The sequence below is a fragment of the Antedon bifida genome, chromosome 11, assembly GCF_963402885.1.
Source record: "Antedon bifida chromosome 11, ecAntBifi1.1, whole genome shotgun sequence".
Taxonomy (NCBI): Eukaryota; Metazoa; Echinodermata; class Crinoidea; order Comatulida; family Antedonidae; genus Antedon; species Antedon bifida.
The window spans coordinates 12,301,959-12,322,377 of record NC_136236.1 but is presented as its reverse complement, the minus strand read 5'-3'; the positions used below and the strand labels follow the sequence as shown (position 1 = coordinate 12,322,377).

General features: G+C 32.9%; 3 protein-coding genes across 4 annotated transcripts in view; 2 read left to right on the top strand and 1 right to left on the bottom strand.

The window, feature by feature from the left end:
* The window catches only part of LOC144855743 (laminin subunit beta-1-like), a 36,680-nt gene extending 33,951 nt beyond the window's left edge, over nt 1-2,729 (top strand). The window contains exon 29 of the mRNA XM_078713663.1: nt 146-2,729. The gene's annotated coding sequence lies outside the window, so the exon portion shown is untranslated. The remainder of the gene's footprint in view (nt 1-145) is intronic.
* A 463-nt stretch (nt 2,730-3,192) lies between these two features.
* LOC144855750 (uncharacterized) lies at nt 3,193-10,030 on the top strand. The gene is made up of 4 exons (XM_078713670.1): nt 3,193-3,274; nt 3,730-3,880; nt 7,200-7,348; nt 7,633-10,030. The coding sequence occupies exons 1-4, from the start codon at nt 3,223-3,225 to the stop codon at nt 7,866-7,868; spliced, it is 588 nt and encodes a 195-aa protein (XP_078569796.1). The 5' UTR covers nt 3,193-3,222; the 3' UTR covers nt 7,869-10,030.
* A 2,192-nt stretch (nt 10,031-12,222) lies between these two features.
* LOC144855273 (kinetochore protein NDC80 homolog) lies at nt 12,223-19,993 on the bottom strand. Of its 2 annotated transcripts, none has more exons than XM_078713078.1 (17): nt 19,898-19,993; nt 19,366-19,475; nt 19,121-19,259; nt 18,868-18,979; nt 18,597-18,766; nt 18,102-18,204; nt 17,785-17,871; nt 17,288-17,381; nt 16,815-16,909; nt 16,228-16,372; nt 15,655-15,860; nt 15,026-15,187; nt 14,651-14,740; nt 14,412-14,504; nt 13,735-13,865; nt 13,102-13,204; nt 12,223-12,857 (listed from the first exon to the last, which is right to left on the bottom strand). In XM_078713078.1, the coding sequence occupies exons 2-17, from the start codon at nt 19,463-19,465 to the stop codon at nt 12,801-12,803; spliced, it is 1,887 nt and encodes a 628-aa protein (XP_078569204.1). In that variant the 5' UTR covers nt 19,466-19,475; nt 19,898-19,993; the 3' UTR covers nt 12,223-12,800. The 2 variants fall into 2 exon arrangements, with proteins under 2 accessions (XP_078569204.1, XP_078569205.1); XM_078713079.1 differs by lacking the exon at nt 19,898-19,993 and adding an exon at nt 19,866-19,888 and having other exon boundaries at nt 19,366-19,468.
* Between the last annotated feature and the right edge of the window lie 426 nt (nt 19,994-20,419).

Here is a 20,419-nt window from a genome sequence, read left to right as displayed (position 1 = left end):
ATCCACTAACTATAGATTGTCATCTATCAATGTTAACATGTTATAATTATTCATGACAATGTTATACAAATTATTTTGGACAACAACTAAATTTCTATTATTAGTGAAAACATTTTGATATGAAGTTCATTGATTGTCTTGAAACCTACATCCACTAACTATAGATTGTCATCTATCAATGTTAACATGTTTTTTTAATTATTCATGACAATGTTATACAAATTATTTTGGACGACAACTAAATTTTTACTAATAGTGAAAACATTTTGATATGAAGTTCATTGATTGTCTTGAAACCTACATCCACTAACTATAGATTGTCATCTGTAATAATCAATGTTACCATTTTAATTATTCATGACAATGTTATACAAATTATTTTGGACGACAACTAAATTTATATTAATAGTGAAAACATTTTGATAAAGTTCATTGATTGTCTTGAAACCTAAATTAAATTTCATACTGGTTTACAAGCAATGAAATTCATATCAATAAATTTTCTATTGTTTTTCAAAATCAAGTAAAATTGTCTGAACTAATTTGCATATCATGCTTTGTTGAAAATTTAACTTTTATTGAATTCGTTGCCACTTTGTTTATGGTGCTATTATATGGTTTTTAACACGGCACAATGTTTTAGTTGCAAAGGTCAATCATAGGTCAATCATTGTAAATAATGATTCAGATTGTAACACGTGTTTATGTTTTTGTTAATTGCATTTCATTTCTTGTGACACTTTCTATCACCCTTGTTTAAGATTGTTAGGTATAGTGTTTAGTTGTTTATGTATTTTTCACTCAAATCACATTTCTTTGTATTTTTGTCTCCTAAAAAATATAAATGTATGTAAAAATATTTATCAGGAAGTGTAAAGAAACTTTCATTTACTTTTTGTAAAATACGCTTCTTATCTCAAGTTTATCAAACGTCAATTATGTCTTATGTGTGTAACCAAGCCTGTAGGCAGGGATTTTTACAGACGGTTCGTTTTTCCACAAAAAAGGAATGAGATATTTCCATCAAGTCCCCCTAGCTAAAAGGCTTGACCAGATATTATGATTAACTTTTTATATGGCGCCCTACCAAGAACAGAGCCCCTAACAATACTTTTATTTATTTAAAAACTACTTAAAAGAAAAGTCTTAAAATGGCATTTGACAAGAATAATCTGTCTGCTGCTGAGTCCCATTTAAGTTTTTTTAGACCCTGTATTTTTCCAAACCTTTTACACTAACCTGTTTTGTTCTGTATTCTGTATGTTAATTCAGTGGTATATGTGTCTGTATTCAAAACTTGTTAGTGTGTATATGCTTAGTGATTGTGTTCATTAAACTTATTTATATTTCATTCAAATTAGGTTTCAAATCTAGATAGAAGTTTGTAGTTAAATTTTATACTATTTTACCTCATATACTGTAAATGTTTATATTCATTTGTTAGAAAAAAGAAACAGTAACAATAAAAAAAATAGGATATATATTTTACATTTTCATAGTAAAAGATATTGTCTGCCTCTGTGGTACCGTTCCCCGGATTGGATTAACTTATATTAAGAATCTATGCGAGAGGTCAAATCATTTTTATATTGGTTGTTAATGATATATTAACTCAATCAAATATGTCTTCTTCACATAAAACCGACATGATTAAACCTTCTCATAAAGTTACACACGTCTCTTGTGTAAATATAATTAATATTAATTATAATGTTATTAATAACATTAATGCTAATTACTTTTTGCTTACTAACTGCTGAGATGCTTATTAATGTACTTAAAATAAAAATATGTATTTAAGATCAGAAGACTACAATTTATGCTGGCCTTAACAAAATATGGCTTAAGATAAACAATCATGAATTGAAATTATTGATTTTACAATAGAACTCCTCTTTAAGACACCTCTATTCAGGGGACAACACTCCTATTATGTTGGGTCCCACCCCTTTTCAGGGGATGACACTCCTATTATGTTTGGTCCTGAGTTTCTAGTGTAATTTGCTTATTACATATTTTTTATTTATATTATTGAATTAATGGCCTTTTTGGGATTAGATTTACCAAATAAGGCATTATTTTATATAATTTGGCTATTAATCTTAATTTTATGTAATTTAAATCACATTAACTGCTGGAGATCATGTAATACACATTATTATGATCTATCAATATTGTTCCATATTTCACTTTGACATCATCACATACCAAAATATTAAATGCTGCATTTATTAACCAATGGTAAACAAATAGCCAACATCGCTATCAGTATGTGTAGATATGTTTTAACTTTGTATAAGGTATCTTAAGGGCAAAGGTTATTTGTAAAACATTCAAATTAGTTGGCAAAATTTGAAGAAAAAAAGAAATATTTTGCTTAATGAGGTTGAGTTCACACTTGATCTACGCTTTGAATGTATCAACATTTAGTGTGTGCTTAGATTTACACAATGCGATGACCTACGTAGGTCTGTCATCTGTCATCGGTGGGTGCCTAGAAACCAAATTGTTGAGGTGGGGAGTGAAAGAAATACGTCCCAATATCCCCACATGCGCACAATGAATTATGGCGTAGTTTGGTTGTCGGTCGTCCCAAATCAAAAGCTCCCTATTGCTCATGTGTGAACCAATTATTTTGGCAAATTAGACAGGTCGTTTTTCCCCATAACTATAAACGGTTAAGTGTATGTGTCGGTTTTCTTATAATAAACACGTAGATAATAATACAAGTTATGGCTGTGATTTTTGTTTTTGTCTGAAGATTTATATGTACCTTTTAACTACAGTATAGTGTAGTTAAAAGGTACATTAAGGTATTAGGCATGCAACCATCTAGTGTTGGTTACTCTACCAAAAGAATATAAATAATCTGCATTTATTGACTATATTATTATTATTTTAATTAAAATTGAGAACAAATTATATTAAATTCCCCAGGTTCTACTAATGGCTTACAATAATTATACACTATCCCTACTAAGAACTTTTATTTTTTTAATTACATTTATTTAACCTTTTGATTGTCGTAGGTGGATGTAAGCCGGAGAGAAATTTTTATTGATTTTTTTTTCTAAATTTTCCAATATTTTGCTGAGATAGGATGAGTCCACTAACACTAAAATGTGTATGGTTAAGTTTGCAAACCAGACAATTGAAGAAAGAGAGAAACACTCCGAACGTTGAGGGCGATTGTTAGTTGTTTAGAAAACATGTCGAGTGATAATGATTTTATCAGTTTCTCTTCTTTTAGGAGGAATTTTTGCATTTGTTTCAGGTAAATTATAAGCTTATTATTATTCAAATGAAATACATTTATGAAGGTATTATTTAAGTAGAATTATATTAGAATTGGGTATCTTATTTAGTTAGAAAAGACGATGAAAGTTGAAGGCCATCAACCATCGGGCGTTGACGTTTCATCTGTGGGAATTTGATGGGCAAACCCCCGCGAAGTTGTTTACAAATTGGTACTTGAGCTAGGGCTACACCCCCAGATCTCGGCAGACGACATTTGCTAGGCGCGCGCCTGAACAAAATGATGTGGCGCGCGCGTGCAGTATGGATGGGTCCCGGATGATGGGTCCACCACCAATTAAATAAAGAGAAAAACGATGTTTTTTTAATTTAAAAAATATCAAAACACATTGAATTACATATTTGTATGCCCTATATATTTTTTAGGATTGATTTGATTTGATTTGGTTTAATTATTAATTTTTTTATCAACAGCAGGTGAAAATTGTGATGGATACTGGGAGTTCGGAGAGTATAAGGACCCGTACAGTTGCCCGCAATTCTTTGCAGGAGATGATCTTGATAAGATATACTGTTGCAAAGAAGGGTGTTGTGATGGCGATACACACCACATACCATCAATTAAGTAAGTTACGACTATGCATGTGATCTGTATATAGTGAATTAACATTAATAATTAACTCAGTCAAACACACTTATGGTTCAGGTTTGATTCCAAATTGCTACAGTTGGAACTTTGCCAAAGGTGACGTGATTGATATCATGTGGTGTACTACTACAATGTAGAAAACAATAATATAGAGTAAAGTTCATGTTATTAGTATAGTTTATGATTTAAACAAATATATAAATTGTTTACAATGACAATGTTGTGGGTATTTATTAGTGACTGGAAATTAAAAAAAAGCAAATAAGCAGATTTAATCAAAGCGATAAAAAAAAGCCAGAAAGGATTTCAAAACAATTGTAAAATAAAATACAATAAGGACCTTGTATAAACATTTTAGCTTGTCTTTACAGTTAACAAAAAACACAAACAAGAAAATTGGGTCATTAAGTTTAAACCTCTTGGTAAAATCATTTCTCATTTGTTGCGATAACCTGATTCCACAATACTTGATCTTCCAATAATTTGTTGTCATATATTGCACAAGAATATTTACATTATATTACTCTTATGTCAATATTTGCAAAGATAGTGAACCAATATTTCCTATGTACTTTGTATTTATAGCTTGTAATCATCAACATGTTTTGTCTTCTTATCATACGATAGTCAGTTAACATTCTTTCTGTTTTACAATCGTAATAATCTTTGTTATTTACAAATGTGAAGGGTGTGACTGTATACATTAACTTGTATTTGATTTTAGAATGTGCAAATTAAACATTAAATTTATAAGAGTTGTAATACTAATCTTATCACATACTGTTCTCTCAAAGAATATTTAACTAGATAGGACATAATAAAAGGACGGTTATTTAAAGGCAAACAATATATCTGTAATTTGATATCAAACAGTTTGCAATAGGCCTAAATTTAACGAGTCAGGGAGGAACTGTGGCTTGTGGTTGAAATGCTTGCTTCAACCACCTAAGCATTGTACACAATTGTATGACACACTATAGTATACAACCTCTGGGAGAGGTGCATCATTTATCCGATGTGCGTCATACCTTATGAATACCATGACGCACCTGTGCATCAAAAATATGATTTCCTTTAGGTGGCCATGACGCACCCATTTTGACGCACTGTGACCATGTTTATGATATGATGGGAAGTAAAGTGACAGATATTAACACACCATTGATTTGATGTATCATCTAGGTTTTTTATTATTAAAAAAAAAAAAATTATTTGTAAAAGAAGCTAAGCACCCATAACACACCTCTCCCAGGGGTCGTATTGAGGGTCATACAATTGACAAGTGTATTATCATACGAGACTTGGTTTTACAAAGCATTGGTTTCCCATCCTGTAACTTGAGTGTTATGAGCTTGCCTAATTGGGTGAGCTATAATATATTAATCACCCCATATGAGTCATTACTACTACTCTGCTTTGGTTTGTATGTTTACAAATCAAAGAACATTTACCACATGTTGAGATCATAAAAACAAGATCATAAAAAACAAGTCTGGCCAATATAAATACAAATTGCACTCCTCAATACATTCAGGGGTGCTGTAGGTGTGCTGTTTGTATTTTGGTGTGTAGAAGTTTTCCAAATTTAAGCGTGTTGTAAATCGCACACCTCAAGGGCAGTTTTTAGTAGTGTGTTAGGTGAGTGATCGCACTCGCTCACCTTAAAAGACAAGGCCTGAACAATCAGTAGTTGTTTATAAGGACATAAATTATAGAAAGAAAGAAAAATATTTCTTAGTATAGTGGCACTGTGTGTCTCTAATCCAAAGTTATTGGTTTAAACATGGTTTAAATCATGCTGTGTCCATGAAAGCGTACATATGGGGGAACTGGCAAACCTGGTAATAAGACTCACTGTAGTAGAATAATTGCAATTTTCTATCACCAACGGAACCAAACAGTATTATTAGTTTTAGTAGTGGCAATTGGACCGTGACTAATAGTGACTTAGTAAGACCTGTCAATAACATACAATATGTTGTTAATCACTCTTAGCTGTTACTTAGAGCATGGAGCTATAACATTAGCTAATTTTATAGCTCCATGCTTAGAGCATGGAGGTATTATACCTCCATGCGTAGAGTTACACCAATATAGGTGAACAAAATAGATTATGTTCACTAAACAAATATAATGTAACAACAGTACACTAGTAACAGAGAATAACAACAATACATGGTAATTAAAATCATTATTGTCTACTAGGTAGGTAAGATGATAAATAGAAATCAAATGTCATTTAATACTGTATTTAACCTAGGTACTTTCAAAGCTATTTTTAAATAGAGCCCCAGGACCTACTGTGTGCATGTCAAAGGTCATCAGCTGGACCTAGACCTACATCGATATTGATGTTGTTCTTTATTGATTTTCCACAAATAATACATTATTTATAGTGGCAATTAGACCATGACTAATATAATAGTGACTTAGTACGACCTGTCAATAACATACAATATGTTGTTAATCACTCTTAGCCATTACTTAGAGTTAGACCAAATAATACATTATTTATTGGTGGTCAAAATAAGTCTAGAAATAGACTTTAATATTACTAATAATATTAAAGGATGTAATTATGAAATGAATATTTAACACAAATTGTAAAGGTTGCCATAATTTAAGTCCACCTTGTTGTACAATAGTCATAACAATTTGTCATTATTCTTACCGTCTCTCAGGATGTTATCACTTATCACATTATAACCTAGTTTCCCTTAGCTTCTTTCAACTTTCCCGTGACGCACGTTTCCACGCCGGTGACACACCGCCGCCACATTTACTTACTAAACTGTTCTATAGTTGACCTATTCTACTCGCAGTCCGTTCAAATATTTTACTTAATATTGTACACTCCTGCTGGCATGATGGGAGGTGATTTAGATTTTGATCATTTTGATAATTTTGACGAAGCAAATACTTTAGATACTGAATTAGGAGATATAGGAGGAACAGGTCATAAGTAAGTTCTTTAAGTTTATTTTCCATTATTAATAGTACTTGTGCTTTTTCTGTATACACTGTAGGAATTGTAATATGTAATTTATAAGAAGTGATCTGCCCCCTGCCCCAGCTGGCTGTAATAATAGGATTTAATATTTTATTTATAATGTGCACTTTTTTTTATGAAAAAAATGTAATTACTAATAAAATTAATTAATAATAATATTAATAATCATATTTTGAGTACACATTGTGCTTTCCATTTATTAATATTTTGACAATACTGCTACTACAACTTCTAAATGAATATTTCGAAATTGTACTTTTGTAATACTTTTATTATTTATTTCAGTATAAGGGTGACAATAGGGGGCGTGTGTGCACTCTTTATATTTATTGTCGTCTGTGTCGTGATTTGTTGCTGCTTTTGTTCGTGTTGTTGCGTCAATAAGAGACGACGTACTAGGAGTAGTCGGGTACCACGGACAAGGGTAGCATATTGTAAGTAACAAGACAAAATATTCGCGACCCAACAAAGTGAGTAGGGGTTGACTGTAGTGTTAAAAAACCCCTTTGTATCACCTTAATCCATGTATCTCCTGAATAGGTGTGTTCTCTAAATAGGTGTGTCTCCTAGAAAAGGGTGTCCCCTGAATATAAACATATTGATACAAATAATCTCCTTGCGTCATGTTTGTTGAATTTGTTGATTTGTATTATAATTTGTAAAACGTATCTTTTGCCTGATCCTAATAATGTAATTTTTCTATTTATTTTTTTTGCAGCTCCGGCAAACCCAACGCCAACAATAATCAACCATACACCGCCTCCCCAAATCAACAACTACCACAACCACCATGTGTACCCACCAGCAGGGGGTCAGGCACCCCCTTCTTATGGACAGCAAGCCCAGCCAATGTACCCAGTACTACAGACCAGCAACCACCAAAATGCATCAGCTCCACCACCATACCCAAACCAAAACTACAACCCTCCTGTTAACCCCCATTATCATTTATAAATGTCCATATTTGGGTGTGATATGCCCATATATGATTGTTTTATACCTTTATATGGTCATCTGCTATTTGTTTTTATATAATGAGCTAAAAGATGTACTTTTTCTGTACTAAGAACTATTTTTATCATTATGAAGAAACTGTGCATTGCGATACTAGGGAAGAGTAAAATTATTTTCACTCTTCGCTGGTGATACTTAATTTTGTAAGCAATATCGAATATTTTTTGGCATACTATTATTTTATAGCATGTACAGTATGTAACTTTTAAAAGCTAAAGGAAGCAGTTACACATGCATTATGAGGTACTTACTCATGCATTTTAATTGTATTTGAGTGTTTGTACTGAAAGCACTGGTGGTTTAAGTACACACTTTGTGACTTTACATTTTATGTGACTGCTGCTAGGATATGAATCATGGGATACGTCGGTATGACGTGACGATGAAGTCATGAATTCAAACAGCTGGATATGACCACTGTTAGACTGTGACCTAATTTTTAACGACTTCTATTTTATGATAACAATGTTTTTAAACCGAAAGGTCGTGTATATGTTACATGTTTTTAATATTTATGTGGTATAGCTACTAGTACTTTTTGAATATCTTCTAATTTATTTTTAATATATTTTACTGATGACTGTGAAACTTTTCTTTAATGAAATGGGTGCTTAAAATTGTTTAACTTTATATTATGTATGAAGGACAAAGTAGTTAAAGCCGCACCTAAAGATTAAAATCATTGACAGAGACTAACTTCATTTTTGTATTAATACTTAGAAATACTTAATACTAGATAAATAAAGTATTAAAGTTCTTCATAGAATAGGTTTCTTAATTGCAAATCTTGCAATTATGAGCTATTTTCATTTCATAAAAATGTATTCACATAATATACCAAAGGAAAATAAATCAATTCTTTTTTTTTAAGATCTTTAATAATATTACAATTTTTTTTTTTATTTTAGTATATGTACAATATTTAAAAAACAGAAGTTGTCTTTCATAACCATACTCTTCAAAAAACTGAACTAAAGTTTAGGAGAGATCTGATTGTCCATTTCTGGGAGACAGACTACTAATATTAATAAATATTTATTACATTTTTTTATACAGTAGAAGACACCTAACATACTGTAGTGTTGAAACATATTGCTTCTCAGTCGTTTTTTGAGAAAGTGTCCTCTGAATAGCGGTATCCCTTGAATATAGATGTTCCCTGAATATGGATGTCACCTGAATAGGGTCTCCTCTGAATATGATATCTACTGAATAGGAGTGTCCCCTAAATAGGCTATCCACTGAATTGGGGTGTCCCCTTAATAGGGATGTCCCCTAAATAGGCTATTCACTGAATAGGGATGTCACCTGAATAGGGGTATCCCCTTAATTGGGGTGTCCCCTTAATAGGGATGTCCCCTAAATAGGCTATCCACTGAATAGGGATGTCACCTGAATAGGGGTATCCCCTTAATTGGGGTGTCCCCTTAATAGGGATGTCCCCTAAATAGGCTATCCACTGAATAGGGATGTCACCTGAATAGGGGTATCCCCTTAATTGGGGTGTCCCCTTAATAGGGATGTCCCCTAAATAGGCTATTCACTGAATAGGGATGTCACCTGAATAGGGGTATCCCCTTAATTGGGGTGTCCCCTTAATAGGGATGTCCCCTAAATAGGCTATCCACTGAATAGGGATGTCACCTGAATAGGGGTATCCCCTTAATTGGGGTGTCCCCTTAATATGGATGTCCATTGAATAGGGGTATTCCCTGAATAGGGTATCCACTTAATAGTGGTATCCCCTTTATATTGGTGTCCCCTAAGGGTAGGGACTCTACTGTAAATATGATAATATTTGGTTCTTATTTTTTTTTCTTTATATATTATATAATTATAAATGTGTATATTATTTTGATTATATTTAATTTAAATTAATTAATTCGTAATTGGTGCTTTATATTATTTAATTAAATGTTTTTTTAAATCAGTATTTTTAAATTAAATGTTACATATCATTGTTTATCAATATTCAGTATGCAACTAATGTATATTTCAATGTATATTTTTATTTCTGTTTATTAATGGTAAAATAATAATTTATTATGTTATATGGAACGGTCCTTGAATGTTAAGTTATGTGCTATAGAAAATAAACTGTAATACGACAAACGACAAGTGTCAATGTTATTATTTATTATATCGGTATCATTATTTTCAAAATATAAATTTATAAATCTATATACTAAGTGGGAAAAAATCCTATTTTAGTTTGATTTTCCGGTTTTGTATTATTTTTTGTTTTACAGATATGGAATATTTATTCACAAATAAAGTGATCAAATCAAATCAAAATAAACAACTTTTGCAGCCAATGATTGTCCCCACCCAACCGTAATTTAGTTCACTTTTGGGATGCCCTGTCTCATGTTCTGGCTGTTATTTATTATTTTTGTGTGTTTTATTGTTTTGTTTATTATTTTGAGACGAATAAATGAAATGAAATTTTACAGATATAATTTTTTAATAAAAAATGCACAATAAATAGTAAGAAAATAAGAAAGAAACTTATTGAAAGTTAAAAAATAATGTCAGCTGCATTGCAATGTACAATATTCTATTATTATGTGCAATGTATTGTAAATGAATATTTTAGCAGATGAAAAAATAAAAGTGAAATAAAAGTGTGTTGGACCTAAAAAAAAAAAAGGAATACCAAAATGTAAACAAAAAACACAGTTTAAAACAAATATAAAGATATAATGTATGCATCGTTTTATTTGAATGATAGATTTGTTTTTTATTACAAATTAATTATCAGACTATATTATTTTGGGTTCAGTATATTTTTTAAGAAAGAAAATATATCAAAAAGGATGTATTTCATGTTTTTTTTACCAATTACTACTACAAGTGACCTTGGCCAGTGTAACCATAACAGCACCAAACATCTGCTATGCAAATGAGCTTATGGGAGGCATTGATTGGAGAATTGGATATGCATATTAATGAGAAGTTAGTCCAGTGTGAAGGTATTGTGGTCAGTTTATGCTGTGATTGCAGAGAAAGCAGTGTTAATTAATACTCTTGTTAACCCAATGGAAGGACACAAGGAATAGAGTTGTACTACAACCCATGTGCATGCCGCTGCTGACATACAAGGAAATGCAATAATACAAGTGTTATAGGTTTAGCCATGTGTGGCTTGTTATATCATGTTTACTATTATACTTCTGCCATGGAGCTAACTACATGCTTCTATTATTGCCCATGTAAGTGGATATTTATATTATGTGTTTACTATTGTACTAATTAGCCATGTGGATTTATATGCATTAACTATTGTACCAACTACCATGTGAATATATAGGCAAGTGGTGACAACTCAGCCTACATATGGATTTATAAGAATGACAATTGTACTCAGCCTACATGTGGATTTATAAGAATGACAATTGTACTCAGCCTACATGTGGATTTATAAGAATGACAATTGTACTCAGCCTACATGTGGATTCATAAGAATGACAATTGTACTCAGCCTACATGTGGATTTATAAGAATGACAATTGTACTCAGCCTACATGTGGATTTATAAGAATGACAATTGTACTCGGCCTACATGTGGATTTATAAGAATGACAATTGTACTCAGCCTACATGTGGATTTATAAGAATGACAATTGTACTCAGCCTACATGTGGATTTATAAGAATGACAATTGTACTCAGCCTACATGTGGATTTATAAGAATGACAATTGTACTCAGCCTACATGTGGATTTATAAGAATGACAATTGTACTCAGCCTACATGTGGATTTATAAGAATGACAATTGTAGTTGTACTCAGCCTACATGTGGATTTATAAGCATTGCATTTGCATACAAGTGTGTTGACTATTATACAGAACTACCATGTGGATTTATAAGCATGTCAAAATTTTACGCATTTGGATTTATAATAGCAGTCACCAGTTCTACGATGTTGTAAGGTAAGAATATCTTTTTATATTTAAGTTCGCTATCAGCGCTCACGAGCTAATGCGGGCCCCTAAGCATGTCCAATCAGGTACACAACATCTGCAAAGCTAGGCTTCACACTATTCGTAAAATTGGAAGCATTCGGAAGTACCTGGATTCAAGATCAACTGAGATTCTTGTTCACGCCTTTGTTACATCAAGGCTAGACTGTTGTAACTCATTACTTTATAGCTTACCAGCAAAGGATATCTCTAAAATTCAGTGAGTCCAGAACACAGCTGCCCGATTGGTCGTTCAAAGCCCCATAAGGCAACATATCACACCTGTGCTGAGACAGCTTCAAGGAATTACCTTCAAGATCCTGCTATTTGTTTTCAAAGCTCTTCATAATTCTTTATCTAAGTTCATTTCTGAACTTATTCAACCTTATGTTCCTACAGTAAGCGGTCTCTGAGATCTAGATCCGAGTCTCTTCTTGCCCATATATTTCATCCTTCCACTAAGTTTTATGGAAATCGTTCATTTTCTTCGGCATCCGTTTCTCTATGGAATGCGTTGCCTATTGAAATCCGTCAGGCTACTTCCACCAGTGTCTTCAAATCTCTCCTCAAAACCCACCTTTTTAATTTGTAATTTTTCTAAATTTTCTGTCTTTGTAAAGCGCATTGAGGCTTTCAGCATAATGCGCTATATCAAGTACCAGTTATTATTATTATTTTTGTTCATTATTATTATGTAACAACAACAACAATGTTATGTAATAATAACATTTTGCAAATTTAACAGAAAGAAAATGTTCCAAAGTTAATAGGGGAAAAAAAATGCTATTTGCTTTGCTAAATTAGTTTTCTATATTTTTCCATCCAATAAATAAACATAACGTAACAAGTTTAGAGGTCATAGGTCGTTTCACAAATCATAGGTTCTGTAGTTACATGATGACATTGTTCCTACTCCAACTCGGCAAGATCCTGTTCTGCTTTTCTGTGCAATCCGTCAATCCGTTCCTGAAAATATAAAAAATAATATATTTAGTAATACAGTATTTAATAATACACAAATTAGTAAACAAAAATTACAATCATTAAAACTTTTTTTAAATGTTTAAACTGTACATAATATTTAATGTTAAAACATGTAGGGAAGAACAACCATGGTTTTACAAATGGGAATAAATTTGATTTTAGAACTGCATCTTCAGATCGATAGAAGAGTGAACCAAACCCCATGTGACTCTTTAGGATAGCATACCTGTATTTCTGTTTTATGTTGTAGGATGACATTCACAGCGTCTAGTAGGAAACTGTTGTACTGATTCTTCTCCTCATTCATTTTCAATAACTCTTGATGAGCCCTTAGATAGAAGAAAATGATAAGCTCTGTCTACACTATCAAACTTTATGTGACAAAAAAAAATGAGATGGACATGATGATGTCATATCACTGCACCATATTTGAAAATATCACTACCATATTTGGGTACATCACACTTTTTTTGTCAAACTAGTTTGATAGTGTAGACAGTGCTTTAGTTATGTTGAAGGTTTGGCCTTATCACGCTGACCAACTAGCGTATGTGTTTAGCCTTTCCTTTTATACTTTTTGATTAGGCCAGGGGAAATACCATTACATTGCCAGCACCTCTTAAAATTAATGCTTGGTTCACACTAGAGACGCAACGCAACAACGTAACTCAAGGGATTTGACCAATCACAAGAAGCTATGGATATATTTGACTGTCACTTGTCATTGGTCAACTCATTTGTGTCTACGTCCTTGCATTGCATCATAGTGAGAACCAAGCGTTGGATTTTGTAAACTAGGAATGCATATACATAGAAACATCATTAAGCTTAATGATTAACTTTTGTAGAAAACTCTTACTTTCGTTTCATCTCGGCCAATTCTCTAGCTTGGATTTCGACGTCTGTTTCCGAAAGTTGTTTTAATTCAAGAAACTCCAACTCTAGAATATGAACCTGTTCGATACTCGATTTGTATTCTTTGTTCAAACGCTGGAAATACAAAACATTAGGATACAATATCTGAGTAAGATGTTTCTTTAAAAGTGTTGATATTGTTGTTCGGTATTTCAGTCAATTCGAGGGGTTTGCGTTCTCGTTCCAACTTGTTCCAAATGTTCTGTTTTTATAGTTTTATTTTATTTGATTTCAGTATAAATATTCCATACTGTACAACAAAAAATAATACAAAACGGAAAATCAAACTAAAATAGGATTTTTTCCCATTTAGTGTACAGATTTGAATATCATAACAAATAGTTTGTATTGTAGTACACCTAACCAAATAATTTTCACTATTCACAACTCTTAATCTAAAACCATAGACACACTTGCATACATGCATAAAGAGGGAATTCTCCTCATGGCAAACATGTTACTACTAGCACTACAGATTATAGTATATATGTAAATGTTGGGGAATAGCCTGCATGTGTGGACGATACAACAGCTGCCACCAAACAATGCTCATTCATCTGTCCTATACTATTCTCTTATTGTAACCAGCGATGCTGATATCTATATATTTGATGTATGTACCTCTTTATGGCTTAAGAACTCCCTTTCAGCTCTTTCTAATTGGGTTTCCTGAAGTCCAATTTCATCTTGTTTATTTTCAACCATCTCCGAGATCTTGGATAAAATAAATAGTATCAACTTATTTAAACATACAATTGTTATACTTTAGTATATTTTTGTTGATGTTTGCTATGTTGTAGGTTAATAGGTCAAATAATGTATTACACAATGTCAAAGGTTAATTTGGTTACAATACTGACCTGTTCCAACGTTTCTTTTTCCATGGCAAGTTTATTGGTAATATCATGGAGAGTCTCTTTTACTTGTTTTTTTAACTGTAACAAAGCGGGCTACGAAAAAAAAGATACAAATACATACAGTATGATGAATTTGATATACAGTTGTCTGTATCTACCCTACAAATCCTGGGCAGTTCAAAGATTAAAATTATTTATTAAGACTTTTCCGGAAAGATCAAACACATAGTCGAGAGAATCTAAACTAAAATACATTTGGAAACAACAAAATGTGATATGTCCAAATAGGGTAGCGATATGACATCATCATGTCCATATATGAGCACATCACATTTTTAGACATAAAGTTAGATAGTGTAGACAGATTTTAATACAAACCTTGATCATGTTAGCAAAGTTCATCATGCTATTGTGGTCTGGATGTTGTGAGACAAAGTTCAGTCTTAGTTCATAATCAATGCCGTGAGCATTCTCTGCGGTTGAGGGAATCAGCTTCAACTTACGAGCCATGTTGTTGTACGTTTGAGCTTGTTGGTCGATCTAAAAAACAAAAATTATAAGCAAAGTCTGTCATAGCATCTAGGTTATTAGAATGAATGTATACTTTATAGAAAAAAAATTGTCTGTTAAATGTTTATGGTTCCAATTTAAACTGTTTTTAAAAATGTTGATTCTCACTAAAATTAAATTTAAGTCTGTCATAGCATCTAGGTTATTAGAATAAATTTATAGCTTTACTTTATTAAAACCTACTATCATTGTATTAATTAGTTAAAATCCTCTGTAAAGTTTTAAACTTTCATTGTTCCAATTTAAACTGTTTTAAAAATGTTATTGATTCTCAGTAAAAATTGTGAAATGATGGCCCTCTGTACTCCTGGGCAAAACGATGCAATTTATGATTCCTATTGTGCATGGCTTATATATTGCTGAAATACAGTTTATAATTATATTATAGCCATTTTTAAAAATATATAACTATTTGATGTTTGTTGACAGATTCGAACCTGTTCTCTCTTCTTTGCTATCGCTTTCTCTTCTTGCCATATTTCTCGATCAAGTGATTCTTTTTCTTTCTCCAAAACCTGCAGTGTTTGCGCCAGTTCTCTTTGTTGCATTTTAATCCTCTCAACGTCCGTAGCACTCAGCTCCTGCGTGTCAAAGATGTGTTGCAGCTGTTGGTTCTCAGCTTGTGTTTGTTCATATGCAAGAGCTGCAAAAATAATGCCCACATATGGTAGTGTATATCACATTTTTTTGTCACATAAACAAACTTTGATAGTGTAGACAGAGCTTAAGCACTGATGAAGTATAATAATAGGAAGTACCATGTATTGTACGCATAACATGAATATCGATGTCATCAATCCTGTGTAATATAATACACAATAGTATGTCGTTTTCTGTGTACTTCCATTAAAAGTTTGTACATTTCTAGGTCTAGTATTTAAAACATTAATGGAGCTTAGCATAGGATCTACACTGTGTAAATTGGCCTTTAAGGAGATAGGTGGGAGGGTGAATTTAAGTACTTAAGTAGTAAGTATTTATTGTCTAATTAAACAGTGAGCTCGCCTTACCTTCTTGTTGGTATCTGCAGTCAACCTCTGTCAGTTTTTGTTCTTGTGCTCGTTTGTGATTGTCAAGTTCTATCAGGTAGTTCTTGAACCGGTTGTTGTCGATCTGCATCACCTGATAGCGTTCTTGCAACAAAGTCAATTGGCACTGAAAAAAGCAAATTGTTTCATGATTATTAAAACTATTATGTTTACTGTAACTATAATTATAATGTTATTTTTGTTATAACATTTAGGTAATCCTGCCTCATTGATTTACTTTTGTTCTGTTTGTTTTTTCTATATGGCGAAATAAATGATATGATATTATTAACAAATTTGAAGCATTTTTAAAGCTAAAAAGAGATACAACTAAGAACCTACGAACATGTTAAATTTATGTTAATTCATTGTGCGCATACCGAGAAGTTACGACCTAACTCATCACTCTATTCCACAACACAGTGGTTTCGACTGTAGGTCAACGCAATGACCTATGACATGTAGGTCATACACTAGGTAGCCACAAACCAAAAGCTCCACTATTAATTTAAAAAAAAAACAGATACTGAATTGATTGGGAAAATGAGTATTGAAGATAATTGTATTACTGGTTCATTTTCTAAGACTTCTAACTCTGCTCTTAGTCTTTGTTTCTCTGCCTCCAGTTGCTGCATGTCACCCGCCACACATACTGCTTTACGCCCTGTAACGAATAATCACAATAACAAATTTAATATTGTAGCGAAATAATCACAAACCTTAAAACACACATTGCTGTGTCACCTATGTGAGGTCTCCAGTGTTTTATTTATCTTTTTAATAATGGGTGAACTTTTCAGTACAAAACTGTTCTCCCTCCCAGATGGCCGCACACCAGAAGACAATTCTTTACTATTTTTGAATAACCTCTTCCAAGTTCTTTATTGTGGACATGTGCTAAGTACGCAACCAACGGCTTAAAGGCCCATCCAAAGCATGAGGCAATGAATTATAATAGCACAGGGTCTTTCACATGCTAGCACAAAATCCTTTAGGATTATGCCATATAAGTTTTCATGTATTGTACGATTCAACAACTTACTAAATTCTTGCGCAAGAGCTTTCTCCTCTTCCTCATATTCATCTGAGCCAGCTAAAAATGCATCATACGTACATTCTACAAACTCATACAGAATCTGACAAATAAAAACAAAAATGATATTGACAATGATATCTCTACATTATCATTTATGTACTGCTGCTTAGCATTCTGTCTTGGTATTTAACTGCTTAGCATTCTGTCTTGGTATTTAACTGCCAAGCATTCTGTCTTGGTATTTAACTGCTTATCATTCTGTCTTGGTATTTAACTGCTTAGCATTCTGTCTTGGTACTTATTTAACTGCTAAGCATTCTGTCTTGGTATTTAACTGCTTAGCATTCTGTCTTGGTACTTATTTAACTGCTAAGCATTCTGTCTTGGTACTTATTTAACTGCTAAGCATTCTGTCTTGGTACTTATCAAACTGCTAAGCATTCTGCCTTGGTACTCCTCAAACTGCTAAGCATTTACTTACATACAGTAACTGATATACTTACCTGAGCTTCAGTTTTACCGTCAAACTCGTCTGCAATATCATCTTCACACTGATACAGCATTACTTCTGGCTTCATATTCATTCCACACTACAACAAAAAATTAAGAATGTTTTGCATGAGATACTTTGCTGATTGACCATAAAATTAAAATGGTGCTGGGTTCGATCAACTAGCACTCATCTTCAAATACTGTAGATCAAGATATTTCATCTTTTTGTTGCTGTTTTATTCCTTATTTGGGCATCTTTATGCAGTATGTAAGGATTGATTGTAACTTTTTTTTGTATTTCAACATAGACATAATATTTAATTTTTACCTTTACTAATTCCATGAGCCAATGCAGGGCTGCCAGTAGATGAGGCCAGGTATGAGGGCTACCAATGGTATAAAGGGAGCTCTTACTAATAGTAAATGGGTAGCTAGACACAAGATATAAACAAATTAAAGACATCAGGTTATGTCAGTTTGCATTAATAATAATAATATACATTTATAAAGTGCTATTTACTGATGTATCAAGAACAAGAATTATTGAAAAAGGCGAGATGTGAATTCCTAAGAGATTTACATTGACAGATATGGAGTGGAAGCTGGTTCCAAATGTGGCACTTGTGCAAAAAAAGCCATTGGGATAAGATTTAAGGTGTGTTTTTGTAGATAAAACAAGAGGGTCAATTTAAGAGTGAAGACCTTTTCGTGCATTAGTGATTTGTACGTTTTGTTTCATTTAATTTCAATTCTTATTTATATTATTATTGATGATTTCAAAGCAATTTATTGTTAATACAGAACCTATCATCTCTCTGCTCACCCAATTGTTTTCAATATTTTTGGTAACTCTTCCTCATGCTTTGTAGGAATCACAAATTTTGGTTCCAAAAATGCATAAATAAACTCAAATATTCTGAGAAAGTCCTTAGTTGTTGGCGTCACTAGTGACTTGGTGGTTACCGGTGTGGGATAGCGATTGTCTACCAGAAACTGAAACAAAAGAACAAATTTGTATTAGTTTTTTTGAGGTATTAGAATGAAATGATAAGCTACCAAAATAACCAGAGAAGGAAAACCAGAAAGAATTCTACCTCAACGATATCTTTGATTTCACGGTGCATGAATGACTTGTCACTGATAGGGCGTGGGTCCTTCACCACCTCATGTCCATAGGTTTGACGTCCATAGTTACTTGACCGCCTACTGTATTAAAAATAAGAAAAACTATCATTGAAAAATATTGATGCATTTTTTACTGTTCTCTCACACTGGGCACATTTCTACCTTCTTTTCTCACCACCTTTAAGTATTTAATCCTGAACAATTTGTTTTTATGAGACAAACCTTTTGCTAAGGCCACCCATGTTGGCTTTAGGAATCATTGATTTCTTTGACGTGCCCAGTGAACTTCGACTGGTTGATGCTTTTGAACTTGCTCCTGTCGACAAACGTCCGACAGCTAAAGAGCGGCCTCTTGAACCAGCTAAAAATAGCAAGAAAGATGATGTAATTAACACCATTTTGATTTTTAAGCCAACCTAAATGCTGTCTTCTAAATAAAATGTCAAACACAAAAATTAAAGTCATACCGTGTGCATTTTCTTGTTTAATACGTAGAGGCGCTAGCGATGCACGGCTTCCACTAGATGCACGGCTACCACTAGATGATCTATTGCTGTTACGATTCATCTTCTAAGTTCTACAAACCAAAAAATTTTATGCTTTTGATATAGGCCCTATCTATTATTAGTTTCTGAAAGATTCAAAGTTCAAAATAGTAATTTTTGTACAAATTAATCTGTGTAATTTAATAGTAGACTAGAGCAATCTCCTATTATATAATAAGTCATATGTAGGCCCTAAGCATAGTAGAGTGTAGTTTGTTAGCCTCACTATACGACTCCACTGCACAGGTTAGAGAGGGACGAATCGTCCAAGAACACTAGCACCGACAACCGTTTCGCCGTACGCGTCGCACAGCATGCAGTAGCTGTACTGTGAGTGTGAATTCCCGCCAGTTTTGATCGGCCTAGGAAATGCCTACTCGGTAATCTAGCTAGTCCTGCCTAATTACGCTTAATGTATACACCTGTTAGGTATATCTGAACAAATATTACGTACACGAAAGTAAGTACAATTAACCAGGCCTACTAATAACTCTACTGACAAAAAAACGATCAACAACAACGTCAAACAACAACATTCAAAAATTGTACATTGTTTGTGAGCATGCGTATTGCTTTTCAAGAGACGCCCTCTATAGTTTAGTCGTCACCAAAACTTTTTCTTTTCGTTCTTTTTAAGCAACGAACTTAGTCGTCTTGTGTGTATTAATAAGCATTTAAAGCCCCCTTCCCTACGTTTTTTGGATCTAATTTAAGATCACAAACTATATTTAATGTAAAAATAATACTATATGGTCCTATTGCGATAACTTTTTTCGTCTTTAAACGGTTAAAAATGTGAAAAATAAGTCGATTCTAATAATTATAGCGGCCCGCAATAAATCCCAAAATGCATTGCGCGCGGATTGATATTTTTGTTTTTCACCTGTAATTCGCCCACTTTTCGATCGATCGTGAGGCCAAAACAAATGGAAGACTCCTAACTTTTCAGCGAAAATACCGGGTTTTCCCCAATTTG